General features: G+C 43.7%; 1 protein-coding gene across 4 annotated transcripts in view; it reads left to right on the forward strand.

The window, feature by feature from the left end:
* Positions 1-23,298, forward strand: part of SPECC1 (sperm antigen with calponin homology and coiled-coil domains 1) — a 73,475-nt gene that overhangs the window by 17,726 nt on the left and 32,451 nt on the right. For 3 of the 4 annotated variants that reach the window (XM_063173844.1, XM_063173845.1, XM_063173842.1), the window contains one exon: positions 21,671-23,229. In XM_063173844.1, the coding sequence (XP_063029914.1) occupies positions 21,671-23,229 (1,559 nt within the window). Of the gene's footprint in view, positions 1-3,526; positions 3,635-21,670; positions 23,230-23,298 lie in introns of those variants that run through there. The other variant, XM_063173843.1, reaches the window with a different exon arrangement.

The following is a 23,298-nucleotide window of genomic DNA, read 5'->3' on the forward strand; positions in this document are numbered from 1 at the left end:
ACACCTGAACAGAGAGGGGAGCATGTCTGGATGCTCCAGGAATAGCACAAATCTCGGATCTCCCAGCTTGTTTTCATTTCTTTCCAGGCTTCTTTACTGAAGTTCATCAGCAAAGTCAACACAACCCTGCTCTGACTACCTGCCCTGGGTTAATTATCAGCTTTCCTTCAGCTGGTTTGAAGAGAAACGATCCTTAACACAAATTCTCTGGGCCTAAATCTATTGCAGCCAGAATGCCTTGGCACAGGGCCATTGTGTTTGCACTTAAAGAATGGGAGGGAGAAGGAAAGGAACGCAAAGCTGGCCTGGTCTGACAAGTATGCAGATCGGGGAGGGCTTGGCATTCCTTGTAGTATTTTTTTTCCACTGTTTTTTTTTTTTTTTTTTCAGCAGCTTTTGGATTATATTAGATTTTAGTAGTGTAAAACAAGAGGGGAGGGATTGACAGCTCCATCTCAAATGGGTTCCTGGAAGGCTGTGCTTCTGTGCCATGAACTGTGACCTCACCAAGTATCTTCATTACAAAAAAATTGTTTCTAGCATGGTTAAAAAAAGCTTTTGTTCATCTGGAGTTCAGCTCTAGATGTTATATTTCTAATTCTTTGAGATCCACTACTGAGAATGATGCAAATATTCTGAAGATTTATTTTCCCTGTTAGCTATGTACTTGGTGCTCGTAAAATCTTCAGCATTAATGCAAGAATAGAGTGTGATAGTGTGAACTCTGGTGGTTATGATGTCCACACTTAGGGCCCATTCAGTTTAGTCAGCATCAATATCTGTAACTTCTTTAGGCCTCAGCCTTCTGGAGAGACTGTCACCTACCTGGCCACTGCAAATCTGAGGTTTGGTGGCACCTTCACACTCGTTCTCATGAGCATGGATTACAATTTGAACAGAAATTCCACTCGTTCATTTGCTGTGTTGTGAGTAGGATGCAAAGAAAGTTATGCCTGGCAAGCAAGTCCTGTCATTTGACTAGGGAGTGGAAAGAATTATGTACATCACACCTTCAGTAATTAACTCCCATTCTCACTATATAGGAAAGGAGTGTTTGTGAAGTTTTATTGGCATTTCTACAAAGAGCAAGGGGATGAGTCAAGCTTCATGCTTAGGAAGAGAGTTTGTAGAGTTGAAATGCATTCATTTGTTTTTGTACCTTTATTACTGAAGAGGAAGGGAAAGTAATGCAAAATGCTCAGATAACAAATAGTTGCCTAAAGATGCATTTGTTGTGATTTGTTACCTGGTCCCCATCTCATGCTTGCTGCTACTCCTTTTTCCTCAGCTTGAGCTGCAAGCTCCATAAGCAGTAATCTCTTATCTACACCTCCTGCTCAGGCTGTAGCTGTATTTAAAAATTTGTGCTTTACCTTTCATTTTGGACTGGGCTAGAAGTCTTTGGCCTGACATCATTCTCCTTATCATGGTGTTAGAATGTTCTGATTTATATTTCGTGCCACTGTCAAAAATAACAGATTGGTTCTTCCAGTCCTGACTCTCCTCCAGTGCTCAGATTTCAGGTGTGTGTGCTCTGAGTCAGTGATTACATTTTATAATTGCTCCAGGCTTGCACCAACGCTGCACTGGGACCTTGTTAGGCTATTCCCTTTTGTGATTACAGAAATAGAAAGCAGGTGATGAAGTAATAAATGCTCAGCTTCAGGATTTATCACGCCAACAGACTCTCACAGCTCATGCAGCCCCTCAGGTGAGTCCTGTTGAAGGGAAGCAGAAGTCACTCCTTGGTCTATAGTGGAAGAAAATCTCTGTGGGAGATACATTCTAACTGCATTTGGAGGAAGATTGCATCTGTACCTTGGAAAGGGCAGGCTGAGTACCCACCGCAGTAAGATACCAGACTTAAGAGATCATAAGATGACTTTTAGAGAAAGAATGTACTGTCACTGATTCCTTTTTGATGGCTTATTCATTAAACAAAGCGTTTTGTGTTTGACGTGTCACGAGACAGAAGTAGACAGGAGTTGTTTAATGTCATCCAGATAAAGACAGCTGTATGAAAACTTTTCACTTCATCTATAAAGTGTCAGAGGAAGAACAATGGAAAGCTGAAGACTGACAATGAACTCATCCTATTGTACTGAAATATTAGCAAAATTCTGCTTCTATTATATTGAATGGTCTCCAGATACTTTATCTGAAGTGATGGATTCACAACTAGATAGATTAATTCTCCATGTTTTATTTTTCAGGCTGTTTTGAGCCTAGGAGACACACTAGTTTATTATTTCTGAATTTGTTTTTAACCCTCTTGTTGAAACCAACACTCAAGAGGATTCTGTTAATTATCCACGTAATGGAAACTGATCACTGGAGTCATTCAGTATCCTTGTTTCCCATGTACATCAGGGCTCCATGAGTGTGGAGCATCTTGGTTTTTTGGAAAGATGTGCTGTTGGTGAGCCTCTGGGTGGGCCTGTCCTATGCAGCTGCTCTTGCAGTGCCAGTCACAGGCAAAATTATTGATTATAGAGATGTGGTGTGAAATCTGCTCCAGTTTGTGGCTGCAAGTCTAGATGTGCTAGTGGCTGTCAGGTTTGATTGTTGTTTTATTGGCATAAAGGGAAATTTGGAAATCACTGTAATAGACTTTTAGGAATAAAATACCACATCCTTACATCAATAAAGAGAAATAGATTTCAACAGTATTCATTGAATGCTGTATATTGTTTAATATAATAGGGATGTGAGCCTGCTGTGCTGTTCTCAGCACCAGTGGAGGCTGAGAGCAGCTGGGGGTGCTCGGCTGACCCAGGAATAGCCCCAGAGGATATCAGAGCAGATCTGATGGATGGCACTTGTCAGAAAGGGCTCATGCTCACAACCACGGTCAGGTTTACAGAGGAGTCCAGTCTCCATTTCAGCATCCCTTGGGTATCTATGTTTTCATGAGACGCTGAGCATCTCTGAAATTGGGTCCCCTCATTTTTATGACAGTTTGGAGCTGCCCTTGCCCAGACATGTCAGTGCTGTGCTCAGCAGTGTAGTTAGATCTGTGGGCAGGGTCTGTTTGCTCCATGCTAAGCATCATGGAACTGGCTAAAAATTAATGTTGGCTTTGCTTTGGAGACATTTGGCTCCTCAGGTCTTCTGCTGAGGGTCCCTCTGCCCTCCTTCACCTTCAGCCGCGTTTCGCTTAGAAACACCGATACGGGACGGGCTCCACGGTGTTCCCCTTTCCGCCACGGCTGATCCAGGACAGGGAGCGGTGCTGGGGAGCATCGAGGCGGTTCTGAGGGAGCATCGAGGCGGTGCTGGGGCGTCGCTCCCTCCCGGAGCCGCGGCCCGGCCGGAGCTGCAGCTCCCGCGGCGGCCGCTGGGTGTCCCCCGGCGCTGCCCCGCTCGCTGCCGCCCAGCCCGGCCCGGAGCGGGGCCGGCTGAGGGAGGAGGCGGCGCCGCAGCCGCCTCGGCGGGGCCGCAGCGCGGCTCGGCCGCCAGCAGCAGCTCGGGACGCGCTCCCCGCCGGGGCTGCCCGAGCCGGGCACGGCCAGAGGCGGCTCCGCGCCCGCACCGGGCATGAGCGGGGCTGCGGCGGCCTGAGGGGGCTCGGGAGGAGCCGGGCGGCCGGAGGAGATGGGGAACCAGCCGGGCAGGGCGGAGGAGCACGAGCAAGGTGTGTGCGGGCGGCGGGGCGGCGGCACCGCGAGGATGGCGTTTTGTTCTCGGGGCTGAGGCGGCTCGGGGCTGCTGTCACAGCGAATGCCGGTGGCTTCCAACCTGCGGGGACACTGCTGCTGTTTGCCTTGTAAATGCGCTTTATTGCCCTTCCGTACCTGAGATCACAGCACCGTCCTCACGGGAGCTCTTCTGAAAGGAATCCTTTGGAGCAGAATGCCTGCAAGGGTGGGACCGTGTTCGCTGACAGATTTTTTTCTTTTTCTTGGCATGGTCTGCATGATGCAGCTAAAAAGTTCCAAAGCCAATGTAGTGATGTGCATAGAACTTGTCAGGATCTGCAGCTTGGCTGTGTTAGCCTTCACCATTGTTCGTGGCCTGAGGCCTGAAATTTTCCAGGCCTTAGAATTTAAAATGATGCCTTTGTGGAAGGTCTCCCACCATTGTCCTTTCAGAAGTGTAGTGCTCTGCATGTTAATCAGGAGCAGATTTCATAGAAAGCTGAGAGCTGGTATCAGGTAGATCGCATTCCCGTGTGCCAAATGTCTGCACCGTACACCAGCACCGCTGCTAATTTGTTCCTGATGCCGTAGAGCTGCTTCGCTCGCCTTCTGATTTATTTTGCTTGTTTCTCAAATGCTGAGTGAGGTGGAAAACCCGTAGGTCCACTATTTTCTACTGCTTATTTCTCAGTTTCTTTCCGAATTTAGAACCCTCTAACACACATAAAACCACAATCAGTTGTATTTCCTGGCACTCTGTTTCTTGCTGTTGCCATGGGAATTTCATTCACAAAATCCCATTAAAGTTGTTATTGCTTGAGCAGGGGTTTCTATGACTTCGGGTCGATATGTAGGTATTGTTCTAAGAGCAAGTACAAATGTACCTGATCTCTGGAATTGTCAGCCAGGGCTGCATTGCTGCTCGGGGATCTCACGACAGATCTGCCAGCGAGTGCTGGAACAGCAGCGAGGTGTAGTGAGAACTCTCTAGCACTATGTTAATCACCGGGCTAATGAAGAACACAAAAGCTGCCAGTACCCAGTCACCAGAATAAATGCTGCCCTAAGGGAAAGTTAAACTTTAGGCTGGAGAATGTGGCTGCCGACATCCCCAGCCCCTGAAATCCTCTGGCCGCTGCCAGCCAGCGAAGTTTTGCTGGAGCTAAAAGTGTTATTTAGGAGGGGTAGGACTGATAATAAACTAAAGGAGAGCTGGATAATGGCCTGGGGAGACACTGCTGACTTCTGATCAGTTGGAGCAAAAGGACTGCAGGGCCATTTTGAACAGCTTATTGCTGTTAACACAGATGATAAATGATTGTTCAGACCCCTTGTGGGTTTGAAAAATCTCTTTCATCCTTTGTTTTCTCTTGATTTATTTTTTTATTGAAGAGGAAAGAGTTATGCTTGTGTTGCACCTAAGCAGTTTTTAAACTGTTCTCAGTTTTTAAGTGTAGACTGTACTAGGTCTTGTTTGAAAGTCCTCACTGTACATAAGGTATGAGTAAAGCTGAAAACCAGTGTTCTGTCTTGAACTATGTGTTCACAACGCCAATGTTTAACCATGAAAGAGGAACATTCCTGCTGACAAAAAGAAAAAAATCTGACAACATAGTCCTTATTGTGTGTGAGAGCTCTGGCTTTGGAGCTCAGAGTTTGTGTTTTTGACAGCTGGATGCAAAAACCTGCTTCTCACATCAGAAAGTGATACTCGTAGTATCTCTGAGCTCTGTTTCTGCTTGAGTGAACTTAACTCAGCTCTCATTCAGGAGCACCAACTCCTTGAACAACTGTGGTATTTTTAAGCTTGTGTTTGGAAAAACCAGACTAAACCCCAGGAATGAGTTGCTTTATAGATCTAGCTCATGAGCCAGCTTTAGTGGCAGACAACCCATTTGACTGTTCCTGAGCATGACATTCAGGGTTACCTTTTCTACCTTCTTAGGAAACTTTATGGACATCTTATGGCTCATCTCTAAGTCTTTCACCCCAAACTTACCATCTTGGGGTGCTGGGGGCAGATTTTTTCCTCCTCTTGGTGTCAGTGGGCACCGAAGCCTTTAAAAATCTGATCCTGTTATGATATAGGTTATCATTTCAAGTAAAATACTGATTTTCACGTATTTACAAGAGTATTATGAACTTTAATGGGTTTTCCTATTAAGTGTAAATTGTGGGTGGGCTGCTCAGTGCTGTCCAGGAACAGGAAGGAAATTATTGCCTCCAAGCTGAGCAGTTGAAGGTTAACACATTAATACAGGAAAATCAAAGAACTGGGACTGACAGGGCAAGGGACTGTGGTGAGGAGAAGACAGGAAATAAAATCCACTGCTGGTGTCTGATGGGAATGTTTGGAACAGAAGACAAGACCCTAACAGCCCAGTATCATCTCAAATTAATCCCCATCTTCCTAAGAGTGTCTAACAAGGATTTGAGAGGATTGCTTGTAATAACATTAAATTCTATAGGCTTTTCCTAGCTTCTAATTTAAAACTTACTTTAAACAGCTTTACAATCATTTGTGAGAACTTTGTGGTGAGTGACCCAAGTTTGCATCAATTCTTTGCCAAAACTCTGCTCCTTGCAAGTCACTGGTTTCCCCAGTGCTCTGAATATTCATATTTTTAAAACCAGTGGAGGTTTTAGAATGAAAACACCTCTAAAGTAATACAGAAAATTATGTGAAAGGCGAGTGAATATTGCAGCAGTTTGTCAGCAGAATCGGTTTTCTGCTTTTGAAACTGACTGCCCAAGCTAAAGGAAACAGTGTATACAAACAGAGGCCAGAGCACCTGTGGAATAGCTGGAACATTTCCTGGGAGCTATGGAAGAATCCAGAATTATCCAGTGCGCAGTATTTACTGGGAGAAAGCCTTTCAAACATAGTTTGCCTTGGAAACAGGGAGGCCTCCTGTTATTTCTGAACAGGAGCACTGATGTTCTTTGACACTGGTTGACACGGTGATGGGGGGGTTGTTTATCCTCCAAACATCTGCAGGTGATGGATGATGAATATCTTTGGGAAGAGGTGGAAAAAAATGACTCAATACCCACAAAAACTTTCCTGAAAGAATCGCTTGAATGGGAAATGTTAACTTCTCCTGTTGGAACAAGGTGACGGGTGGGGTTATCCAAGGGTTAGGCTTTTTTTGGGATTGTGTTTATTTGTAAAACATGCTTACATGGCTTGGATGAGAATATCAAGTGTCAGTGCGTGCACTGAGTCAGTATTGATCTGTTTTCTTATGTCTGTTTTGTCCTGGCCCAGGGCTGGCTTCATTTGAGTTTGAGGAAGGGATTTTTCAGTGTAAAACACAGGAGACTTTCAAGATAAATGCTTTTGTAGGAATGCATGTTCTTGTCATTTCTGTTCCTTGTTTTCAGGGTGTGTAGTCAGATCTTTCCTGGGTGCTCTCTTTAGTCTCCCTCCTTTTTCTCCCAAACATGGGAGCCGTTCATTTTAACTGTGCTGGATGTCAGAACACCATTTCTGCCAAGCAAGAGCTCGAGAGACCAGATGAGTTTAATGATGGTGTGGGGGGAAGGGAGGGAGGGGAGAGGGGCCAGCAAAGCTAATGAATCACATAGCAGCTTTCATGGAAATACCGACTGCAAGTCATGTCCTCTTGCAGCTCGGGCAGCCAGCCACAGACCTTTTGTTCCCAGTGGAGCCAAAAAACCACAATTTGCTCTCCACTGGATAGTTTAATTCCTTAGTCACCTCTTCCTCCCACAAGTCATTCTTGCATGGGGGGTTTACAAATGCTCTCATTTTTCAGAGTAGTAACACACTGCTGATTAAACTGGTATTGAAGAACTTTATTTCCCCCTGGAGAGTAATTTTTACTTGACTTAAGCTTTTTCTTCAAGGCCAGTGAGGGCCAGCTCTGTTGATGGGTCTCGTGAGGTGACTTGACAGGGCTGACAGGATGAAATCATTTCAGGAGGACTGACAGACACATCAGTCAGTGGCAGTGAAATGGGAACAACCACTGTCACAGTCTGGAGTGACCTCCTAGAGGAATTTAGTCATGAGTGTGAGTAACTTACCTCTGGAATTATCTGAGGCACTGCTCAGTGATAATTTGAGGTCCCCTGATTCCAGGTTGAAGGGCTAATGAGAACTAAATTAGTGCAAAAGATCATCAATAAGCTCTCCTACACCACAGGGCCTTCCCAGCAGTTTTCTGCCCTGGCTGGGAGGATGTCTGAGTGGGAGTGCTTTCTCCCTGGGCAGGATGACAGCTTTTACAAGAAGAACTTTTAGGGCATGGCAGGCAGCAGGATGTGGTTTATGCATTTTGTGTCAGATTAATTTCCATCAGCAAAACAAAGCCATTTTTGGATAAAGGAGGGAGTTTCTGGGAATCCTGTTGAATGAGCTGGTCAGCAAGAACTTGTCCTGTAGGTCCAGAGCTCTGCATTGTGTTTTTGCCCCAGTGCTGGTGGTGGTTTAGGACCTACCAGTGATAGATCTAACATGATAATAAATGTAAAAGCTAATTTTCTTGATGATTGTTTCATTAGTTTAGTTAATGTGCTTGACAGCTGCAGAGTGACAAGGGAACAGCCAGGGGATGGTTGTGGCTCTGACACAGCATTAAATTACTTGAAAGAGGGAAAAGGGTGGAAAGAGAAGGGAATAATGCTGGCCTTGGAGAAAGAGAAGTTTACTTCTTTTTCTTTGGGATATGTTTGGCTCCTCAAGATCTTGAAGTTGTAAAGCTGGCCAAAGAAACCTGAGCATGTATTGCCCCTTGGTCTTCCCCCTGAGAGCTGCCAGAGCCCTGGAGGTACTGAGGAGTTTATTTGGAAGCAGTCCTGTGTTCTGGGCCTTCTACCAGTATTTCAGCAAAGTAATCTGTCTTATTTTTTTCTCTTTTCAATTCCTCCCCAATTTTACTAATTTACTCTTCATAAAATCTGATTTCCACAGGGAATGTAGCTTTCAAAACAACATGAGATTCTAAAACTGAGGCAAGAGTACTTCTCTGATTTTGTTTGTACTGCACTGCTTGAGGAGAACTTAATTTGATTTTTCTGTGATTCTTGCAGACTGACAGTAGAAGAGAGACAAATATTGATATTTTCATTATTTTCTATTACTTTCCCATCTCCAAGCAATTTGAGCATGATGATTGAAGATGATCTAAAACTGAGATCTATGATGATGGTAATAGAAGCTGTTAGATTTTCCATGCATCAACGTTTTTCTTCCTGTAATCCAAAGCAGGCTTGTGTTCACAGATCTCTTTGGAATGTTCCATCTATTATATTTCATGAATTGTTTTTCCACAAGCATCAATAGGTATGGATTGCATGTTCTGAGGCAGAACACTCTGCCCTTGTGTGCTGTGTGGTCATGGGTTGGTTCTCTCAGGCTATAAATTACATCAGAGCTGCAGCTTCCTGCCCTTCTCATCAGGCTCTGGAGCACACAGCTAACAAGCTCTGTATTTTTATCAGCAGCAAAATTTACATTTGAAGTTCTTACAGGCAAATTTCATATTCATCACTGGAAAAATGCACTCTTGGGAAAGCAAAGGGCTGACTTGAGTTTTCAGGGTTTAGTTCTGAGCATGTGTAAGGGATGTGTTGGCTGAAACAAGGACAAATATTTTTCATTTGTCACCAGCTCTGTAGGTTTTGTATCTTGGTTGAAATTTATTCAGTTGCTTAGGAAAAATGTTAGGAGCAAAGCAAATATGTCCACATCCCATGAGCAGAGTTCTGTTCCTCTCACATTCCTGCCCTGATGGATGCTTTGGTGCTAAGTGTTAAAAATCATTGCTACTCAGGCAGTAAGAATTTTACCAGCAACCTCAATGAAATCATATTTATTAATGTATGGAATGAAAGTGACTTTAGGGGCAGGGTGCAGTTAATCCTCTGACACATTTTACTTATGTTGGATGACTTTTATTTCTTCCCCAACTGAATGAAGAAATCCCATCCTGTATTCAGGATAGAAATCTGTTTTAATTAGTCTGAAATATGTAGAATGCAAAGGTGGCTTCTTCCCTGCATCTGGAGGATATTCTTCTGTGTTTTTCACACCCTAAAGGTCTTCTGCATTTTGCCATTGCAGCATTTATACTGAACATGTAGAAATCCTTGTGATACCAAATAATTATGTTCATATAATCCCTTTTATAAGAGTTGTTTCCACAAGGGTGTGGATAATGATAAATTTGTTGGCAGGAACTGTGTTCTCTGGAATACAGGAAAGACCTTCAAAAGTATAACTGAATACTTATTCTCATAGACAAAAATGCTTATGATTCCTGGAATAAAACAGAGGTAATGCCCTGTGCTTGTGCAGAACAGAACCACCTCAGCATGAGGTTCATTAGTCATAATTAACAGCTGGTAAGAGGGGATGAGGTTCCATGAACTGGAGTCATTCCAGGATTGGTAATTCTCGGCTGGGAAAGCTCCCTCAGAGTGCAATAGCCCTGCTGTTGTCTCTGCAAGAATGTGCAATAGTTGCTAAATTGCAGCCTGTAGAAAACCTTGCATTTTTTTCTTATTTAAGGCTAAATTGTCAAAATTCCGGGTTTTTTTTTCAGAAAAGAAAAAGCATCTGAAATTCTTTGACCAAAGGGAAGTGGTTCAAAGTCTTGTTCCCCAGAGCCTGTGGTGTCAGCTGTAATGCTGGGAGGGGATAAGGTGGTGGTGTCATGTCCATCCCAGTTTGGAAACATTCCTTGGATGGAAAGAGTGTTCCAGAAAAGTGGTGCAGTTCATTTAAACCTTCAAAGGCTTTTAGTCCTCTGTCTAATGGAGGGCTGCGTGCTCATACAGCCTCAGTTTTCAGCTGACTAGAGCAATGCACAGAAATATTTCAAGCCAGGCCTCCTCAAGTCCATGGCAGTAACTTTGCTTAACCCAAAGCCATGGATCCTAGGATTACAATTTATTTTGCCACAAGGTGAGAGTCACAGAGCTCTAAATATGTTTTTCAAGGCTTTTCAGGGCAAAAGCTGATCAGGATGGAGGTGTCAGAAGGGAAGAGCCTCTCTTTGAGAGGCTGACTGTATCTCCACAATCCTTGTCTTCTAGGTCTTGAGAAATGCTTTCATAAAACCTTGTTGAGTTTGAAGAATGGACTAATCATGTTAAGAATTACTCTCAGCCTCCTCCACACATAGTTTCTTTGAGGCTGCTTGACTGTGGAAAATCTTTGACTGATCTTTTAATTAAAAGCTCTCTTTTTTTAAACCAAGGAGTTCAAGCTCTTCCTGCTTTGAAGTGGGCAATGTTTTATAGATAAATATCTCATTATGTTATGAGCTTTCTCCTCTCCCCTTGTGTCTCATTTCTTTTCCTGATGTGTCTCATCCTGTGTTGATAGTTCTGATGATTTCAGCTCAGCTCCCAGTATTGGCTGTTCTCAGCTCTGTGCTGGGCTGAGCTAAAGCTCTGGATGAGCTGTGGAGACTGAACTGGAGTCCTTTCCCCATCCCCTCACAGAAGCAGGCTGGAAATGACAATAAAACTGGGTTTATTATGTGGCCATCACATTTCAGTAAACAAAAGGCAGTTGTAACACCAGTGCAATGCAAACTGGTTATTAAGCATTAAGCAAACAATTTAAAAAAATAAGCTTCTAGCTTTCAAGTTCTGTCCTTTCAGGGAAGGAAGGGAAGCCTCCTTTCATGTTTCCATTTGTGATCCCTTTCCCCTGTCTTTCTGGATTAGCAGGATTTGGGAATTCATGAGGACAGAAGTTCTTTTGGCCAAGTGTGGGGCAGCATTCCTGAGCTAGAGGGTTGGGATCATGGATTCCTGACCCAGAGCACCCCACACCAGTGCTTGGAGAGGCATTTTCAGCTTCTTTTCCTCTGTGATGGCTCTGCTCAATGGGAAGGACAAGGAATTAGAGCATTCTTTACAAAGAAATAGAAGTGTGATGAAGCCCCATGCAGGTATCTCTGTCAGTTCCAGGTTCAGTCCCTAGCATGGTCTCCAGAACAACTAAACAGGTTGAGTAAATTACCTGCTAATTGTGAAAGTGTTGGATATTAAACATTTCCCCTCTTACAATGTTTGGTTATCCTTTGTGCTTGTGGAGAAATATCAGATTTTGATGCTTAGAGTGATCCACAGCACCTGACTTGTCTGGAAGGAGCAGGAGCAGGGTTCTCACTGTTCCCTCCAGCTGGATTCTTGGACCAGGAGGTTTTAGAACAGTCCTTCATTAACTGGAGCCACAGATCACATTCAGTTGTGACAACCACTGTGCATGGAGGAGCACAAGTACTGACAGCCACTGCTGAGTTGGTATGGTTGGATTTAGGGTTGGTTAGTTTTGTTTGCTTTTTAATTTCCTGTACTTCTCAAAACACTCAGCACTGGTATTTTATCCATTATAATTGTATTTTCCAGAAGTGGAAGAACAGCTGTTTTATCACCATGTTAACCCAGCCATGGCTGAGTGAAGGACTTCTGGGCTAGATTAGCTGGAAGCTGCTTTCTGAGCTGAGCAGAATCACCTCCTTAATCAAGGAAAACCCTGGGATTCTTAGTGTAGCCAATGGTAATTTATCTCAGGAATATTCCTAGTACAGCTATAGGAGTTGAAAAATTATTTCTCTGCTTTAACTTCAAGCAAATCCCTGCTTTTTCTGAACAGCACATTCTGGGGGATGTGTTATTAACTCCAAGGATGTTCCCCACAGCATTTGTTATAAAAGCCTTCTGGAAAGCAGAAGCCTCAGATCTAACAGGTAGGAAAACAAAGGAAACTCCTGACTTACCAACCATATCAAACAAAAAATCCTTTGTTTCAGTGAAACACCAGTGATTTTGTCCCTCTTCACAGAAAAATTAATATTTATGGATTTTCTTTTTTAACAGCTGTCTAAAAAACTACCAGAATACAGTTTGGCCTAAAATTGATTTAGCTGTAGATATGAGATGATTATACCTGATCCTGTCTTGTTTTTACAGGTGCATAGGCAGGAAATATTCCAGAACAAACAAAATCAGGAAGTGTCATAGTACACAGAAATCCCAATAATTTTGGTGTGCTTATGTCAGAAGTATATAGAGTCAAGCCCCCTTTAAGGAATATAAAAATTATGTATTCTTTTTAATAATGAGCTATGATGGTTGTGGAAATTACAAATTCACATTAAAACCAGCAAGTAGGGGTACTTCGTTTTAAAAAGGGAGAATTCTCTATTTCTGTAACTTTTACCAGATTAATTTTGAGATAATGTTACACATTAGTTGAAAGTTTTACTCATTCTTTTGTGGGGGTTAGGCAAGGGGTATAACTTGGAGGTGACTAAAGTTTTTGGCAGGCCCAGTGCAATTAACAGTTCCAAAAAAAGTAATGTTGAGTTTACCATAGGGATATTCCAGCAAGTGCAGGATATAGAATTTCCCTGAACATTTGCTTTGGATGGCTCAGTGTTTGTTATGCCAGGTTGCTGGGTACTCCAGAAATCCAAAGCAGCTCAGGGGTAGATTCCACCCCAGTTATGTTGGTAATTCCATGGGGTTTGTGTCCCTCATTTTGGGGGTGAGCACAGCAGCACCTCATGATTATCTTTGTGCCAGAGCCTCATGGAGCAGTGGAGCCCCTTGGGTGCTCTTTGGCTCTTGAGCAGATCAGAAAGAGAAGTTTGTGTTTGTGGCAGCAAAGATTGGGCATGCACAGAGCAGTTCCTGTCCCTCAGCTCAGCCAATTCACTTTTCTGATGGATCTTTGAGAGGAAAAGTGGCCTCTTACAGTAGAGCCTGCACTGCTTTTGTACTTCTGTACTTTTGTGCTTTTACTCAAAGGAGGGATATCCAAGCTTGAGTTTTCATTTTCAGTTTAAAAACTTTCATGAAACTCAAGTAAACAGCATCAGAAATGTTCAGAGGGACTCTTTTGTTGGACACTGGCAAGTCTCTCAGGGTAAAGAGATTTTACTCTTGCTGTTATTCAGAGAGGAATTGTCTGTGAACAGGCCCATAAAGAGCAGAAAAAGTCAGCTGAAATTCACAATGAGACTTTGTGAACAGGGTTTTGATCAGATCTCCTCTCATTTACCTTCTGAATGCGACCTTGTTTCCACTGTAATAGAATTGAGCTGTGACAAAGTGAAATTGAAATTCAGTTCTTGTGGTTGTGCTGAGCTTGGAACCCCCAGATACTGAGTAGAGTTGATCTTTTTCTATTTTCATTTTAACACTTTTCTGGAAGAATTAAATGTGACTTTCTCTGCAAGGAGAAAACGACAGAGCTATTGATCAGGTGAATCCAACAAGCTGAAAATAAAATGTGTGTGATCATTCCTTAATTGTGCAGCAGACATTTTTCTCTTTTAAAACCACTATAAAACTTACTGGGGCCTTTTCTGGATTCTTAGTACTTGTTTAGATGCTAAAATTTGAACTAAATGGTGGTGTTCAACTATAAGGTCATCTCTACTATTGGGTTACATTCCTGCCATGGGAGAGTCTCTGCTGGTGGCCACCCTTGAAAAGAATGTCCTACCAATAGTTGATCTACAGATTTAAACCACTGGCAAGTAGTTGTGTCATGACTTTGTCTTTAAATTACCAAAAGTGCTTTTTCTTGGGTGCTTTTTGCACTCTAGATCTCTAGACTAGTATTTATAAGTAAAAAAAGCAGCCAATCTTTACCAAGTAGTCAGCTCAAATGTCAGGGGTCTGTAGTCTTAAATTAGGAATTACTCAGATCAAGATGCTTGTTGCTGCTTTTTCTTTTCTAGTGTAGCTTTTTCAGTACAGACATCTGTTGTTCCCTAGTACTTTGTAATTTTTATTTCTCTTTGGTCTTACTCTTATCCTCCATCTCAAATATCAGTACCTGAGTTGCTTTCCTACACTCTCCACCATGATTACATAGATCAAAATCTTTGCATTAAGCCTTTTAGCTCTTTCCTGCTGTTGCATATTGTGCCTGTTCCACAGACAATGCAATCAGGGAGGCCAGACAGACCAACAGGCCATTAAATGATTCAGGAAAAAAGCTAATGTTTTAATTACTCCTAGTCTGCATTTGCTAAGTGAGTAAAAGGCCTTATTGGAGCTGAAGCTTCAATATATAATTAGTGCTGGATTATCAAAACCACATTTGTTGTTCTGGGGCCATCTCCTTGTGTTTTTGTAAAGCTAGGTGGAGTACAAGTGAACCTTCCCAAGGAGGTGCTGACCTGTGAAGGTGTTGGCTCTGTGACTAACACTCTGCAAACAGACTGATTAATGCGGAAAAGCCACGACTGGCCAAGCCTTGCTTTGCTTTGTTTGCTGCTGCATAAAGACCAGGTAGCAGAGAGCACTGTCTTTCTCTAGGACTACCCTGAAAGAGATGGAAAATGGTGTGCTCCTCTGAGTTTTTGAGATTTATTCAAAGGAGTATCCAGGGCTGTTGTTATGGAATAATGGAACCCCTTCAGCTCATTCCCTTTGTGTACCAAGCAGATCAAGCCATGATGCTTTGCACAGTACAATAGTGCCATTCTTTATCCTGACTTTTGCCTAAGCTGGTGGTGGAGCAGAAGTTTCAGCCATTTCACTCTCAAATATGAAGTTCTAATCAGCTCAAGCAGTTTTGAAAATATCACTTAAGTGCTGGGTGATGTCTCTTGCCACCTGCATCTCTTCGAAATTCCAGCCTTTTGCATCCAGTCCACTCACATTTCAGCTCCCAAGAAGATTCAAATCTTCCTCATGGCTTGATTTACTTGTGTGCATCCCTTCAGTATTTGTTACCAAGCTGTCCTACCATTCCCAGAGGTTTAGGGATAGGGGGATGAAGCAGTGTGGCAGAACGTGCAGGGATTTTGTCTCTGTAGGTGTTGTGTGAAGTAGCCCAGCAGTGCAGGTAAAGGCTGCTGTTCTATCTGCCCTACTTCTCAATGTTTCCTTTTCCTCATGCCACTGTGAAATGTGTCAGTGTGTTTCCTGTTAATTTGGGTATCAGAAGATCTCTGGTCAGCAGGGAAGTTGTTTTTTAACTGTTTAATTTGCTTTAAACAGAGGGGGGAAAAGGCAGGAAAAAATAGGGTGATTCAATGAAACAGATGTGTACTGAAACCTTTTAATGAAAAAGTACTTTAAAGGAGTCAAGTGTACAGCAATCCTTCCTCTGTGCTGTACAGTCACCATTTCCCCAAGGACATCCCTCACTGGCTCCTAATGAGACTCAGTATCAATCTCAGGATCAATGCTGGGACAGGGTGAAAGGGATCTGCCTAGTCCCCTGGGCTTTCACTTAAGCTTTCAGGTCTTAGTGGCTTATCTGCTTTTGAAAAATGGATTTTGAGCACCAAGTTAATTAGGTTCTTTAAAACTTTACTCTGAGTTGACAAAAGAAGTCAGAGAACACGTCCAGGCTCCCTGTAACATGTGCTGGTTTATCAGTGAGTCAGCCGAGAGTGTGGTTGGTGACTCCAAGCTAATGCCATGTTTTGTGACTTGGCTGTGACTAAATTCACATTGATGATGTCATGAATCCCATATTAATCCATTGTGTTAAATCATTCATTGTGTAGCTGGAAATTAGCTAAAGGTGGTTACTGGGGTGCTGGAGGAATTCTGAATGTAGCGCAAAAAAGCTGCTGTTATCTGCCTTCTAACATTGGTTTGTAAATCTGTGAGGAAAGTCTGACTGTTCAGTTCAATGTCTGGTGGCACTCCAGGTGTCTTCAGACATCCCAGCTACTCTGTCTGCCTCTGGAGCAAGGGACCAGTCTCCTACAGGTGCTGCCAAATCTTAGAGTGCAGTGAAGGTATTTTAAATATACCTAAAGGTCATCTGAAATGGCACTAGACAGCTGTGTTTTGGTGTCCTAGACCAGGTGTCATAAACCAGGTGAAATTAAGATACTCCTGTGAGGCAGGTTTGTTTTACTGAGAAACTGAAAGTGGTGTCAGGAGCTTTCCCAAGCAAGGCTGAGCACAGGGTACCTGCCTGCCTTGCCTGGCTGTTGCTGATGTGTTCCTGGTGCTGCTCTGGATCCTCAGCACATCCTGGCAAAGCCTCAGGAAGTGCTCTCTGAAGTCACAGCCAGAGGATGAGCTGAAAGCCAGAATTGATAAGAAGGACATATTTCAAGTAAACCACAAGTGCTAGAGCACAGTGAAATTGTGTGGGGTGGTTTAATAATTCTTTTTATTTGGTGTACAAGAGTGGGCTGTTAATATTCCCTTTACTTAGCCATGGTGCTAAAGATTTCCAGCCCATTTGATTTATACTGACCTTTCCCTCAAGGAACCTTTTCTATCTGAGGCTCAGGAGTTCTGTTCAGATGGGAAATTTTATTAAAACATCCTGGCATGTGAGAACAGAATTCCAGAATGACAGAACTGCCTCTGTCTTCTGCTTTCAGGGAGGCTTTGAGTAGTTAGTCCTTAATTTCTTTTTGTAATCTCTTGTTGCACTGTCCTTTCTGAGGAGGATTTAGGGATGACAGACACGGGACAGTGAAATTGCTGATCTGTTGCAAAAGCAGGAGCTGGAATGAGAGAGCTTTACCATCCCTCGTGAGAGGACAAACTTGTCTGCAGGCAACAGTTTGCCTTTCTGAAATGTATGACTGGAACATTGCAGCGTGCTATGAATAGCTTTCTTTTAGTTCTTGTTGGTTATCCTGCCCTTGCAATTCAAATAAGGTATCCATTGTTTCAAAACATCACACCAAAGCTGCATCTGTCTCCATGCTTTAGTCCTACATGACTGAAATGCTTTGTGAGTGGTCAGTGCTTAAATTACATCGATGGTGCAGGAGGCTTGGTACCTACTGCAACCACGGAACAGTGAATTACTGATGTGGAATTTTGAATATGTTGAAGGAAACAATGTGTTTTTATTGTTGTTTGCTTAAGAGATGACAGGATTAAAATTGAGGAATAAGGTAGTAAATGGAACATTCCCTGTTAACTCCACTGTGGAACAGCAGAAGGCCATGGCATTAACCTTTGGGTTATTAATATGTTGATGGAAGGAAGGATTAAGAAAAGGGCAGGTTGTGGGACACAAATGGGACAAAGGCCAGAGGCAAATAATTTTGTATTGACTCCAGTTCTAAAAAATAGATTCAAGGCAGAAATTAGAACATTTTCAAAGGTGTTTAGTAGTCAAATGTTGTCACTTCCCAAGTGAGATTATTCCTCTGCTCTGGGACTGGGGAAGCAGGTGTTTGAACTGTTAGTATAATTAAGGGTCAAGTAAAATAAATGTAAATTCAGGGCTGGTGCTTTACTGCAGTGATATGTGTTATCTCAGAGCACATGAAATGTAAAACCAGATAAATGTATTGAATCTTCATTCCATAATGTCACACGTGTCCCCTGTGACTGGTAAAATGTTTGTCTCCTACATCCCCTTACCCTGCTACCACTGTAATTACATTGGATGTTACCTCTGAGCAACAATCCTGTGTGCTTCACCTTGGAGGATTGGGAAATGTTTTCCTCTATTCCATAGTCCATTTTCTCCTGGTTATGGATGTCCCTGTGGAAGCTGCTGAGAGCTCAGATCAGAAATGGATCATGATGTGGAAAAAACTGAGGAGTAATCCTGATGCTTCTGTGAGAAACATTGTAGTTGTGTTGAGAATGGGATTAAAAAGCCAAAAGATCATCTCAAGGGGTCAACTTTTATCTCATTAAAGTGATACTTTGGCTTTTGACACCAGTGGGAAGTCAGGGAGTGCTCCCTGGCAGCAAGTGGTGCATGGAAAGCTGCACAGCAGGGTACAAACCCTGGTCCTGATCCTGATTTAGTGTGACCTTGGGTGAGGTGTCTCATTTCTCTCTGCTTCCCTGTCCTGTAGCTTAAACTTAATTATGTGTTTTAGAGTATTTGAGTTAAATAGCTGGTAATTTTAAAGCACTTGGGGAATTATAAGCTCTGTGTATTGTTCTGGGTTAATGCCTCACGACTGAAAATGGAGAAGTTCTGACTGGGCACCCAGGTGAGGAGCACAGTGTGAGGTGACCTCCACTGAGATTCTGGGCTGGGTGTTTTTCTCTTCCCTGCTCAAAACCAGCAGCACTGGCCAGGCAGTGAAGCTGTGTGTGCTTCCAGCCCCTGAAAGCAGCAGCATAAATCAGGGCTGTGTTGGATGCAGCAGTGGGAGGCACGTGTCTGTCTGGAGTGTCACACAGCCCATCACAGACTGGGGGCCACTCAACCAGGTCACCAGGGGGACTTGCACAGCCCTCAGTGCAGCTCCTGCCTCTGGAGCCTCGGGCTGTGGCTTGGCAGTCATTGGCAACCACTGCACTGCTCAATTCCAAGGTCATTCACAGGGGGCTTGCCCATAAAATAGACTTTAAAGTGGTGTTTATACTTGATTTGGTGTTTTGTGATCAACATATGCGCTTAGAAGTTTTTTTTTGTGACTTTTTAGTATCATGTGGTGCCTGTGGGGAGTGGAATGAGGAAAGTATGTAAGTCTTTCTATGTTAAAAAAACCAAGTTGGTTAATGGTTATTGATGGATAGCAAATGCCTTGTGATTTATGACAGAACAAGTCAGCAGAGCATGGAGTCTTGCAAAACACAGGAGGCACATTGAGTAAGCTCAAAGCCTGCACAGGTTGGCAAGCTGGTGGAGTACAGATAATCCCAGTTAAATATCATTAATTGTTATCCTTATGTATATGTCTTCCACTGCTCAGGATCATGTTGCAGTTGTCATCTGGTGGTGATTAGAAACATGCTGGCATCACTACAGGTGCAGCACATCTCCTAGGAAAAGGTGGTTTCCCTGGTGCCAAGCAATTTGTACTAATGTGTAATTGCCTCATTATTTATTGCAATGTACAGAATACAACCCACTATTTATGGAATACTGCTTAGTCATGTACTGACCAGTTGACAGTCATGTTATTGAACTGGTTTGGGCATTAAAAGTTTTTCAGAGGACTTGATTTTGTCATAAAATTTTGTGTGAAAGGCGGAAAACCCTTTCAGGTTGAATAAAAGCCCAGGACACACAGAAGGCTTTAAATCACCCCTCAGAACATCTATGAACATCTCTGATCATTTGTAACATGGATTTTACAGTGTGAAAACTGCTTCTGTATACTGGACACTTGTCCTTCTCAATGGTCAGGATGCATTCAAGTGCTTTCCCACCTGGGGTTCACCTGTGCCTCTCTCTGAGCAGGGAGGGGCTGTGCTGAGCTGGGATTTCTCTGCTGGCAGTCACATCACATCATGGTCCTTTCAATTTTCCTCCTGTCCTTCATCTCCTGGTGTTGGCTGCATGGACACCACAAGCTTTGCTCGTGTGCTGAGCTCACTCTGAGAAGGTTTTATGGGTGCCAGGTCGTGGTGGTTGGGTTGGGAGTGGGATGATTCATGAGCCAGGGCTCTGACAAGGAGAATTCCCAGCTCTGCTTTCATGGTGCTTTCCACCGGAGACCCCGGAGCTGTGCTGTCCCCTCCAGCTGTAGGTGACTGAATGAAGCTGTGTGGGCCTGGCTGTCCCTGTATCTCTTCCCAAAAACACTGGAGCCTTTGTGTCTGGCCTCACCGTGCCCCTGCCATGACAGAGGCTCTCTGTGCTCTCCTGCCAGCGCTGCGCCGGCTTCAGGGGGCTTTTCTTCAGCTGCTCTTTGTCTGGGGTGTTTATTGTGCTGCTGCTGCTGCAGAGTGTGTGTGTTTGGGGGGGAGAGGAGGGGCTCCTGTTTGTGTGGGCTTTATAAACCCAGTGCATTCTTCAAAAGAGATGCTGAGCAAACGGGGTGGTGTTAATGTTAACCCTTCCATGCCCTGCTCTGCTGTGGGAGGGTGATGAGGTTGCTGTGTAAGGAAGGGAGTCTGCCCCCCTTCGCTCCTAATGCTCTTTGATTTTCTGTGGATGTGTGTCAGCAAAGAGCCTCCCAAATGTGGGGAGATTGAATTCATTCTAGGATTTCCCCCCAGAGTCGTTCTGGAAGTTGTTTTTATTGCAAACACTGGCTCTAGCCCTTTCTGTTTGCATAACTTGCTCTTGCATCCTGTTTACGTGGCTACATTGGACAACATCTCATTCTGCCCTATCCCCACACTTCGTGGTCCTGTACTTTAGGGCTTCTCCTTTTGAATAAGGTCCTGAATTTTCAGCAGGATTTTCTTAAGTTCACAGTGTTTCAGTTACAGTGCCATGTCATACCTGCCCTTTGAACCAGCTTCTTTTTAACCAGATTGTTTCAACTTCCATGGTTCAGATGGCTTTTATTGTTTCTTCAGTGCCTGGGGTCCTGTATTTCAAGAGCGCTTTGAAAGATGAAAATCAGCAACTCATAAACTTCATTTCCCTTGTAGTCACATAATGCTTTGCATTGTTGGTTGGTGGGGAAAAAACCCAACCAACAACTGAACAGAACAGCATCAACTCTCTAAGCTCCTTTTGCTCTTCTTCCATAAGAGGATGGGAATTTAGAACATGGAAAATCTCTCATCCATCTCTGCAAGAAGCTGCAGCCACACAATTGTCTTAGTGTTGGAAGTGCCAGAAGAGTTTTATATTTCACTGAATCTGTGCTCAGCATAAGTGTTTCAGTTCTTTTTTTTTGTGATGATCTGCTTAAATAGAGTATAATGCAAATAGTTTTATGTGTGATAAAAATACATTTGTATCTTTTCTTAAGTTACTGAACATTTCCTCAGAAATTATTAGAATTAGATCCAGCATTTTACATTAAGATTAGATGCAGCATTTACACTGTTTTACAGTAGTGTGAAGAACTTTTACCTTCAAATAATTAATATCCTTATATCTTTACATCAATACAATTAATAGGGGGTTGTAGCTCACGTATTGCAGCATTTACATATTATATTACCACACTGGGGAAAAGTTTACCCGGCTGTGTTCCTTTGCAGGGGATGGGAAAGGAAGAAATGCAGAATAATACAATCCTTTGAAACATGAATCCACAGAGTCAGTCATGACTAAACCTATTCAAACACTCAGGTGTTTTTTCCCAGGGCTGCTCTAGATTCCAGCATTGTTGTTGTGAAACTTGTTTTCTTTATGCACTAACTCAAATTTGCTCCATCCCTCGTTCCTCAAGGAGCGGTTTCGGCTGCGAAGCGCACGGGGATCCCAGCGCCCCGGGAATTGTCCTCGTCCGTGTCCAGGGAGAGAGCTGTGCTGCGTGCTCAGGCCAACCCCAGGAAAACACAGCCCAGCCCCACCTCTTCTGCTGCACCAACTCCGACCAAACACGTGCGCCCCACCAGCAAGTCCAAGCAAGAGAATGAAGCTGGTGACAAGGCTGTTCTGGAATCTCAGGTTAAAGAGCTCCTGGCAGAAGCAAAGACGAAAGATTCGGAAATTACCAAGCTTCGTTGTGAGTTGAAGAAATGCAAAGAGAAAGGGTCACTCAATGCTGAAGGAATGGGGGCTTCCAACCAAAATTTAGAAACAGTATCACCTGTTGACATAGATCCATTAATAAGAACCCTTCAGGAGAAAAACAGGACTTTCCAAAAAGAGCTTGCTAGCCTGGGAGAAGAAAACCGTGCTTTGAAAGAGAAATTGCTTTACCTGGAGAACTCCCCTCTCTCAGACACAACCACAAGCAGTGGAGGCGACAGCAGCCTCCCAACCCCAACCACCCAAGAGTCAAGTTTTGGAAGCCCATCCAAGAGTGTGTCCAGGGGTGAGGCAGAGGAGCACAGGCAGCACCTGAACGGGGCTGCCCTGCGCAATTCCGGCTCCTCCAGCAGCGATGTCACCAAGGCCTCCCTGTCACCTGATGCATCTGACTTTGAGCACATTGCAGATGTGCCTTCCAGGCCAGCATCTGCCAGCAGCAACCACTTCAAAGGCTCCAAGTGCTCCACTGCAGGAAGTTCTCCAAACAATATTAGCGACCTCTCTGTGGCATCCCTTACGGAGAGAATACAAAAGATGGAGGAGAATCACCACAGCACAGCAGAAGAGCTGCAGGCCACTTTGCAGGAGTTGTCTGATCAGCAGCAAATGGTGCAGGAGCTGACCACAGAAAATGAGAAGCTGGTGGAAGAGAAAGCTCTCCTGGAGACCTCCTTCCGTCAGCACAGAGACAGAGCTGAGCAGCTGAGCCAGGAAAATGAGAAGCTCATGACTCTCCTCCAAGAGCGATCCAAGAATGAAGCTCAAGAGGAGAAGGTCCTTGAACTGGAACAGAAATGTGCAGAAGTTCTTGAAAAAGCACAATTTGAAAGAGAGAAATTGCTCAACATTCAGCAACAGTTAACCAGCAGCCTGAGAAGCTTAGAAAGGGAGCATCAGGATGCCCAGCAGGTGATAAAAAGCCTGAGAGAAGAAAATGAGAAGCTGCTTAAACTTCTAGAAGTGGAACAGCAGAGCAACAGCGCAGTGACAAAAAGTCTGGAGGACTGCAAAATTGCCTTGGAAGGTCTGAAAATTGAGAATGGCTCTCTCAAAACTCAGCTGGAGAATGAGAAACAAAAGGCTGCAGAAATCAACGTGATGGGCTGCACCTCTGACAACTCTGAGGTGCAGGAGATGCTCAAAGTAGCCCATGCAGAAAAGGCCCAGTTAGAAGCCTCTTGCACTGAGCTGAAACAAGAGCTGCTGAAGGCAAACAGTGAACTGAAGCACATTCAGGGGCTGCTGTCTAAGGTAAAACAATAACAGCGCTAAAATAAAGTGGTTGTTTCTGTCCTTTCACAAATAGGTTGATCTTTACAT

Source organism: Melospiza melodia, chromosome 21 (genome assembly GCF_035770615.1).
Source record: "Melospiza melodia melodia isolate bMelMel2 chromosome 21, bMelMel2.pri, whole genome shotgun sequence".
Classification (NCBI taxonomy): Eukaryota; Metazoa; Chordata; class Aves; order Passeriformes; family Passerellidae; genus Melospiza; species Melospiza melodia.